This window comes from Prosopis cineraria, unplaced genomic scaffold, assembly GCF_029017545.1.
Source record: "Prosopis cineraria cultivar Desert tree isolate PC_DT_omini unplaced genomic scaffold, ASM2901754v1 PC75, whole genome shotgun sequence".
In the NCBI taxonomy this organism is placed as follows: domain Eukaryota; kingdom Viridiplantae; phylum Streptophyta; class Magnoliopsida; order Fabales; family Fabaceae; genus Prosopis; species Prosopis cineraria.
This window is the reverse complement of record NW_026555403.1, coordinates 26758-36815: the sequence shown is the minus strand read 5'-3', so window position 1 is coordinate 36815 and position 10058 is coordinate 26758. Positions and strand designations below refer to the sequence as shown.

The 10058-nt window shown below is 29.1% G+C and overlaps 1 protein-coding gene and 1 long non-coding RNA gene across 2 annotated transcripts; one reads left to right on the top strand and one right to left on the bottom strand.

The window, feature by feature from the left end:
• Positions 1-1676: 1676 nt before the first annotated feature.
• On the bottom strand, positions 1677-5192 carry LOC129295237 (7-deoxyloganetin glucosyltransferase-like). Its single transcript, XM_054933734.1, has 2 exons — positions 4639-5192; positions 1677-2894 (listed from the first exon to the last, which is right to left on the bottom strand). Exons 1-2 carry the CDS (start codon positions 5138-5140, stop codon positions 1972-1974), a joined length of 1425 nt encoding a protein of 474 aa, XP_054789709.1. The 5' UTR covers positions 5141-5192; the 3' UTR covers positions 1677-1971.
• Positions 5193-8336: 3144 nt separating this feature from the next.
• LOC129295235 (uncharacterized) lies at positions 8337-10058 on the top strand. Its single transcript, XR_008589534.1, has 3 exons — positions 8337-8506; positions 9171-9236; positions 9786-10058. It is a non-coding gene; the product is annotated as an uncharacterized LOC129295235 (long non-coding RNA).

The window sequence follows — 10058 nt, the reverse complement described above, 5'->3', positions numbered from 1 at the left end:
TGATATTTTTACTATTAAAATTATTTAAATTTTTTTTTGGACTGAACTGAAGTTTTAAGGGTTTTTTGAGATCCATGAATGATTAAGTTTTCCTAGTCACCTTTAAATGAAATTCTCCTCTCTCTGTTTTTTTTCTTTTTAACATATGCATTGCTTATATGAAAACATTGTTGAGGATACGTATGATAAACCCACGCACGAAACAACACATTTCCCTTGTCAAATTTGGTCATGATTGAAAAGATATGTCAGAGTCTGATCCAAAATAATCGAGGAAGACAAGCAGCTCTGGCAATGTACGAATTCAACAAAACCACATATAGACACGTGGAAGATTAGTAAGGAGGGCCAAGCCTGTTTGGTTTCAATAGGTCAGATTTTTTTTTTTTTTTACTTTTCTTTTTTTACGATTACCAGGAAAAGGGAACAAATCCAAGAAGGACGAATCAATTCCAAACAAAGTTATAAATTAACGCAATCTTAAGGTGGATCCTTCAGAATTATCGACTTTGGGCCAGTGGATACCCATTGAAAATTAATTATGAAATTAAAATCATGATTTTATAAAAATTTATTCAAACACTCTCATTTTATAAAACTTTATTTGACTTGAAAAACTTTATTTTAGAAAAGCTGAAATTTTTTTTATTTGCAAAACTCCATTTGGCTCCTTTTTTTTATATTATTTATTTGCATATTTAAAATTGATTCTCAAAAAATCATCCAAACAAATTTAATTTATCAAAATTAATTTTTAAAAATTTGTCCAAACATCATCATGTTCTAATAATCAATGTTTTCTATGATCAATTTTTTCTAATTGAAATCCAAACACACCTTCTTGCTGATTCCATAAGCAAAATTATAGCAATATAGTTGGTGCAAGAGTTTCGCTTATCTATAAACATGTCCATATGTAACCTCTTAATCCTTTATCAAGAATCTTTTGGTATCTTGCACAATGTTAAAAGTTAGAAGTTCTTGTCATGGATGTTCATTATTCAAAAAAATAAACTCCAAGGAATCAAAACAAATCTTAATTTTCCTGAAAACTTGAAGTCAACAGAACTGTAAGTCCTCGTGCAAAACCAAGAGTTCAACTTTAATTTCATGATTAGCTTGTAGCTAAGTTTTTTTTTTTTTTGAAAAATGCATTTCCATCTTCCTTCATTGTCTTTGATAAGCCCCCAAGAAGCATGTCAAGTACTATTGATAGAATCATCGACATCTTTAATCCAGTCTCGTTCAGGATCGGAGGCAAGTCAGCTGTTATATTATGTATGTATGCACATACACTTCCTTCTATCCTTGTTAACATACTTCATTAAGGTTTTTTTTTATAACTTGGCAACATTTTTTTATTTTCAAACTTGTTAAACAACTAATAACTAACTCAATAATTACATATCCTCTATTTTAACAAACTTCTATTGAAATTGATTCTAGAAATTTATTAATAATATTAACTTATTATAACTAATTAACTTTTTGAATCAAAGTAAAGTTAACAAATCCTTAATTATTGAAAGGAGCACTTTTATAGGAATATAATATAAGGCCACAACAAGGAACTATGCAAGGAAAGACAAAATCAAGACAAAATAACCAAGGATGTATGGATGTTATCATTTTAGATTTAATTGAGATATATTCGATTCAAGAGATGGATGGGGATCAAGATCTTCTAAATTGAATTTCAATTGAAGTTTAAAGAACAAAAGCTAGAAACAGATGAATAAGATTCATCTCTATTTAGTATGTTGCATAGATTCCCTAAGATGACAAATTTAAGTAAAATGCTCAGAAAAATAGGTTTTAAAAAAAATAGAATAGGACTCATCATGTACACAGCCATCTCTCAATAGGGAATTCAGAAGCATACTTGATTGAGTCCCAAACTAGTGAAGAGAAACTCAAACATGTACTACACCTGTGCAGAACCTTTCATTGTCACAAAGAGTCTCTCTTGCATTAACCTTTGAAATCCTTATAAGATGATCCTCCTTCATTAGTAACTTCCATTGCTTTTTTCTTCCACTCCAAACTCATTCTTCTCATATCCTTCCCCTTATCTCCCTCCATTGCTTCCTTCAGAATAGCAGCTATCTCTTCTCGATTTACCTCATGCTTGACCTCAATCCCTATGCCCCATCTTGTGCAGGCAAACCAACAATTTGTTGGTTGCTCACCAAAAGAAGGCCAACAAATCATAGGCACACCTTGACATATACTCTCCAATGTAGAATTCCATCCACAATGTGTCAGAAACACCCCAATGGATGGATGAGCCAAAACTTGTTCTTGAGGACACCAACTTGTGATGTATCCTCTATCATTGATCTCATCTAAGAACTCTTTAGGAAGATTTGATGTTTTAGTCTTACCTTTGACCAAATCAGACCTTACTATCCACAAAAATGGATGCTTGCTGTCTGCTAATCCCCATGCAAATTCCTTCAAGTTTTGCTCAGTCATGGTAGCTATGCTTCCATAATTCACATAAATGACTGAGCAAGGTTTCCACTGGTCTAGCCAATGGACGCATTTTGTGTCACCTTGCCGTAGGCTTGATCCACACGATTTGAACTCATTTTTCTTCTCTTGAATGAAATGGTTCCTACTGAGCAAGTGAAGTGGGCCAATGTTGTACACATTTGGGTTCTTGGTCATGATGACTTTAAGAGCTTCACTTTCCAATTCTTGGAATGTGTTAATGATGATGGAAGATGATGTGATGCAATCTTTTGATATTGAAGCTTTGAAATCAAGCAATGAGTTATGTAATGAGCTTGTTAACCTTGTAAAGTTTGGAAGGTATTTTACTTGAATATTTTCCATTCCTGTGACCCAATCTAAAGCTGTATCTGAGGTAACATCATTGGCAAAACTTTCATCTGAAAGGTTCAAAAAGTTATCCATGAGAATAGGCAAATTGCAACATGTGATAGGGCAAAAACTGCTTCTAATCCCATGCTAGAAAAGGAAGATAAAATAGTACTCCCTCTAGTCCACAATATAGAGTATCGGTCACTGCTTCACAGTTATAATAAAAATAAGTTACTTGAAATCTTAATCTTTTAAAAAATTATACATTTTTTTAATTATACCGTCATTAAATATTCTTCATAAGAGCCTTAAAATGTGAAGAATATAATGTGATTTGATTTGTAAGAGACTTACAATATGTTTTTGCCTATTGTTAGAGGTTGTATTTAGACAGATACATAGGATAGATCCCCAGTCTGTGCGAAAGCTGAAATAGGCATTAGTTAGCAGGTTTTTCTTTTTCTTTTTCCTCTTTAAATACTTGTATTATTTTTTTTCATTGTTTTATATGATTTTTCTTTTCTATTTTCGAGACGTACTCACACTGATTTTATTTTTAGAATTGTTTTTTTTCTTAGGGTTATGAAATGAATGGGCTTAGCATTAATAAGGACCTAATAAGTCATGAAAAAAGAGGCTAATGGACTATCTATAAATAGGACGTTTTCTCTTCATTCTGAAAAAGCACAATGGCGTCTTGCAATTCATGTAGCCGACCCCACCTAGTGGGATAAAGGCTTGTTGTTGTTGTTGTTGTTGTGTTGTCTCTTCATTCTGAACATTTTGTCTTTGAGTGTCTTCTGTCTTTCTGCTGTTACTTAAATTTCGGATTGTTGTTAATAGTTATAAACCCTTTAAATCTATAAACATGAGCTTCATTCGAGTTAAGAAATTTAGAAAGTAGAGAACCCAAATGCTTAAAATAAACATTATTTTCATTCAAGCTTCATTTACTTCTCTCAACTACGTCGGGGGTGCTCCCATTGTCACATTTACTCTTTATAAAAGTTATATTCTATTTCTTCTCTTTCCTCAAGAGTTTATTCTAAGATAAATTAAGGATCTTTGAGTAGGACTCATGATGGAATTACTCTTATTGTAAAGAGGACGAACCTTGCTGGTTTAAGATGCTTGGTGAGTTTTGTGATTGCAGGGGCAAGAACAGCTTACTTTAATCTTGCAAAATAAATGAAAAATCTTGACGGAAATCTAAGGAATTGGATATACATATTTAAAGATCCCAAGTGGTTGGCAAGCTGACCAGGAGAATTCTGTTTGCTGTTTTGGTTTTTTTAATGCAAGACTATGGAATAAGACAGAAATCAAATCATGTTTAAAATCATAAAGTTTCTATAATCAAGTGGTGGACAATCAAAAATCCTAATTATTGATTGCTCTATTTTTGAAAATCAGTCACTGAGTTTGCTGCAAAATTATATTTGATTGTTTTAAATTAAGGTAAACAACCTAATTCACCTCTCTCGGATGACCACCAGCTATCCTAGCTATCTTCATGATCCCTTAATCATTTAAAAATTATTACAGGAATATATTTCTGAAGTAAAAATAGCTATCATGTTTAAAAATACAATAGAACATAAACTTCTAAAGTTTTGACTGACATGAGTATAATAATAAAGGAGTGATAGCCAATTCATATTTTGAAATGATATTATTATCCAGCAATTTCATATTTTGATAGCTATTATTATCCAGCAATTTCATATTCTGTACTGACCGTCAATTGGACAAGAATTCTAATTATTCAACTTCTAGTGGGAGAGAGAAATTAAAAAGAGTGGTAAAAATCACCTTTGAATGGTAAAATGCCTCTTTGAACAAGCTCATCGTACTGCAAATATCCCAACAAGCCACAAGCTGAGGCAGTCCAAAACCGAATCTCTGGTATTCCAAATTCATTTCCAACTTTTTCTGCAAAGCTCATATTTGCGTCAGCGATTATGCAGCTAACTGGAGGTGATGAGTCCAATAGCTTCCCCATCAACTCTTTAAACGGAGCATAGCAGTGATTCCTTGTTGAATCAACGAGTGCCGGAATATCCTGTGTAGTATCCGTCTCTGACGGCGGCAAACCGTCCGGTATCATCTCGAACCTGAAGCCCGGTAAGCCCTTGGCAAAGTCTGGACCGAAGGACTTGGCTAAGCGTTTGTGGATGAACTCAGTGTTAATGAAGGTTATATGAAGGCCATGGGAATGAAGGAGTTTAGCTAATTGCATGAAAGGGTTTATATGGCCTTGTGCTGGGAATGGGAAACAAACAATATGAGGCTTTTGATGAGAATGATTGTTCATCTTTTGATGTGAATGAATAATGATTTTTTTTCCTTTTGATTTGATCGTTGGATGAAAGAACAATGTATAGCAAGTGACTTTGAAGGAGTTGAATTTATGGCTGTAGCAATTGCTAGTTGTACCTTATCAAGGTTTCAATAATTTTATATTGGACTTGTGGTGTGGTTTAAGTCTACTCAAATTATTAAAATGTATTTTTTAAAAAAAATTAAAAACAATCATTACAATTGAAACACTTATTACACACATTGTTTTTTCAAAAGATTTGAGATTTAATAATAAAATATTTAACTGCCATTTGATTACATCGGTATTATTGTGCCACTTCACACAAGACACTTATTAAATGAGTTAACTTATGTTTTATAGGTCTCAATTGCATGTAAATACTTTATATGCTTGGTTTCGAACTTTAATTTATCATATTTATTAATTTTATTAATTACATGGAAATATTTGAAACGTTCATTAATTTTGGCCACCTAAAAAGCTAGTTTTAGATAATTAATTAATAATATTTAATGGGTGATTGAAGTAAAATTTTGTTTTAACCATTTATTCCCATACAAAAAATTTGCAAATATAATGACAGACATATTTTTGTAAATAAATATCATTCTCGCCCTTAAATGCTTTTATATTAGATCTTAGTTATTTCAAACAAAACTACTTCTATAATTTATATTTCTTCTTTGTCTTTCTTTTCAACAAAATTTTTGCAATTTACAAATATTTTTAAATTTATTATATATAACTGATTTCTAACTAATCTTTCCATATTTACAACATTTACACCTGAATCTTTTAATTATTACAATTAAATTTCGATATTTACAAAGCTTTTAAAATGTGAAACCAAGTTGTTACTTGCGTTTTTGATTTTACTAGTGATTCCATTTGTTTTCAAAACTTTACAATTATTTATTTATTTTTAAATCCTTCAATCCTTGTTCGTTCCCTGTCATGTCATAAAATAAAAACGCGTAGTACATGCAATAGTGACGCGTACGTAATATCTACCCAGGGGCCCTCTTTAGATCTCTCATCTCTGTGTGTGTCTGACGTTGCACTTGAATGTTCACATGCATCTTTTCGAGGGGTCCAAAAATTATTAAAAAAATAAAAATTATAAAAAAAATAATAATAATTTTTGTTTCAAATTATATAAATAACGTCTGAATCTATCAAAATATCATAATTTTTATAAAATTTTAGATACTTTTTTATTATTAAAAAATTAATATAAATAATTAATTGTTGTTGCATTTTTGCAATTTTAAAAGAAAAAATTGTAAATCTTAAAATAAAATTTATTAATAATAATTAATATTTGCAACACTTGAAAAATATTAAAATTTTAAATGCAAACTAATGAATTATTATTGTATTCTTGCAATTTAAAAAAAAGTTGTGAATTATAAAATAAAATTTATTAATAACAATTGATATTTATAATATTTAAAAAATATCAAAATTTTAAATACAAACTAATAAAGTGCTGTTGAATTCTTGCGATTTTATTAAAAAAAAGTTGTAAATTTTAAAATAAAACCTGTTAATAAAAATTGATAAATGAATTAAGAGTAATTTAATTATTTATATTATTTTTTAATAATAAAAAATTTATAAAAATTTTAAAAAAAATTATGATATTTTGAAGGATTAAAATGTCAGTTATATAATTTAAAAATATTTTCTTATTATTTTCTCTAGAAAGAAACAACAAATATTTTTTATTTTTTTCTGTCATTTTTTTATAAATTAATGATTAAAGTTAAAGTTTATTAAATGTATGAATGATATCACGTCATTTTTAAAAGTTAAAGAATAACACTACATTAAAAATGATTTTACGTTTCTGGATAACCCTAAACCCATAATTTAATATTCAAATTGTTATTTAACCCTCCAAATATTTAACAACTTCTAAATGTTTGAAGCCATAAAAAATTTATAATTAAATCTTGCCCTCTATGAAAATAAAAGAAGAAAAGAATTTGGTCCCCTGAGAGGGGGGGACCAAGACCTGTCAACTGATTATTGTGTGATTTCTTTCATTAATCTAAGGGCTTGGAGATGCAAGAATTCTGGGATTAATTTGTGTGAACTCATCTGCTGCTATATATATAGCATAGGTAGGAGGTTAAAAACCCATAATTAAATGCAACTTCTTAATCTTATTCCTCTCCCACATCGATCACTAACAATATTCATGCTAAGGACACTATTAAAAAATATTAATTGCTTCAATAAATTTTCAAAATAACTTATAAATGTAAACATATATAAAAAGCTTCTATAATGTGACTTCTAAATTCTAAACAAATTAAATTTATGCCCTGTGTGATGGGAAATAGTTTAGTTTTTGAGAATAAAAATAAATCTAAATATTTAAAAAAAATTATTTTTATATAGATATAGATACTCTCTTTATTAAAAAATATAAGTTATTTTTATTTAAATATCAACCTTAATAAAGTGATTACTTGTCTTCAAACAAATTTCATTTTTTTATATTTATCCTTATTTAATAGAGTGTTTCACTCTAAATAAATATAAAATAATTTATTTAATAGCGTTATTTTTAGAAAAAGGATAATAATTACACCTTAAAATATTAAAAATATCTTATATTTTTTAATATCCAACCCTTCAAAAAATACTTTATATTTTTAATGAAGGGAATATATAAAAAATTCTTTATATATCTAACACCTATTATTTTACTAAAAATCTTATATTCATCATTAATTTTTAGTACAAAATCCTACACGATTTTTCAAAATAAAAATCTTATTATTTTTTCACCTTGTTTATGTAACATCCTGATTTTTTATATAATAAAGAAATTGTGGAATTTAGGTTTTGAGAAAAAAAAATGATAATAATAGGAATTTATATTATTTGAGGTTATTTAGAAATAATATTATGGTTAGGTATTTAATTATGAATTTAAAAATTTAAATTTAAAACCACATAAGCAATATTTAGTTAAGATATAATACATAAATAATTTTTTTTATGTATGTGTTGAAAAAAAAAAGAGAGAGAAGGTAGAAGGAATAAAAAAAAAGGGGGTGGAAGGTTGTTGTTTCTAAGTCCCACATTGGTTAGATGAGGGAAGAGAAGAGGTGCCTTCATGTATAAAAAGGAGGGGGTGTGTGCATTAGGAAGCATGAGAGGCTAAGATGCAATTTAGAGAAAATTGCAACTTTTGGCCCAAAGGTTTGAATAATTAAATTCAAACCTATAGTTTTTTTTAATATAATTTTGGGACTCACAATCCCATTTTTATATTATTTTTCTCCCTTCCTCTCACGTTGCTCGGCGTTTTCTCACAAGGGGGATTATTTTCTTTTTCTTCAGGTATGTTCTAACTTTCCTGTTTAGATTAGCATTTAAAAATTTATTTAATTACAAAATTAATTTTATAGTTATTTTCTAAATAATATTAGCTTTCTAGTGATATGATTATTTTGTAGGATAGAGTAAATATTTTGATTAGGATTTTTCTATAGGATAGTTAATCTGATGATATGATGGATTAAAAATATAGGTTAAAATTCTTAGGGATATAATAAATATTATAGAATATTTTATTGAGGTTGAAACTCATGTTTAAGAATTTTTGAGTTAAAATCTAGATCTATATGGTTGAATTTATGTGGAATCTGAGACGTAGGGATAAACCTATGATTATTAAATATTTATTTAAGTATGAATAGGTATTTTTGAGGTTATAGAAAGGTGATTTGAGGCTTCAGGATAATTCTAAAATTTTTAATTTATTTTTGGATGAATTTTTAGAATGTAGAAGGATGAAATTGTGATACTAGAAGTGAATTGAGGATAAAAAAAATAGTTCATTAGGGTACGAGAATTTTAGAAAAGAATTTAGGAAGTTAAATGAGGCATAAATCTTAAATTAGTGTTAATATGGACTATAGATTTAAGACTTTCTAACTCTTTAAATTAGAGTTATTTATTTTAATGTAAAATTAATATATAGTATTGTGAAATAATTATGTAGATTATATTGACAAAGATAGTGGTGAAAAAGGAGTTGTGAAGGGGAACTTGTTATTCAAGACACAAGGTAAACCATTATTAATGTGTTGTGATGAGTGTGTTTGTGAATGGTTATGTGTTGTTTTGTTGTTTGAAAAAATTATGAATTATTGAAAATAAATACTGTATATACTTGTTTGAAATTATTGCCAAGTGGGTTAAAAATTTATTTTTGTTTATCATGATGAGCTATTATTGTTCAGATATATTTCTGTTTGGATATTTGAATGATGCATGACTTGTCAGGGTATTTTAATGTATGGTGTTAATGGGAATTTCTATTCGGTTAATTATTACCACGTGGTAAGCCCTCATTGGACCCAATGAGTGGCGTGTTGCTTGGTCCAACTCACCTTTGGCTGGGTGATTTGGCGTCCGAGCATGGTGAAAGGAGGATATAAGGTGCAGTCATGTAATTAAATACTTGTTCGGTTTGTTTGAAAATATTGTTCGGTTAAATGTTTTGTGTGCCCACTTAGCAATCGCATGATTAGTTACATCCGCATGCATCATTACATATTAATTTTTGGTTACTGGGACTTTTAAGTCTCATTCCCCGTGGTTAATATTTTTACAGGAGCAAGTCCGGCCGAGAAAGCACAAGAGGTGTAACTGTAGTGTATGAGACACCATCTTTTACGTTGCCTCTTATTTTAGATTATACAATGTATCTTGTGCCAACTTAGGACATATCTTCTTTGTGAAGCATATAAACTCTAATCCTTTTTATTAAAAGTATTTATATGACCAAGAGGATTATGTCTGTCCCTCTTGATTTATGATCTGATTTGAATAACATGCTATGAGGATCATGTCTGTCCCTCATGGTTCTAATTGTTTTTTTTAGATA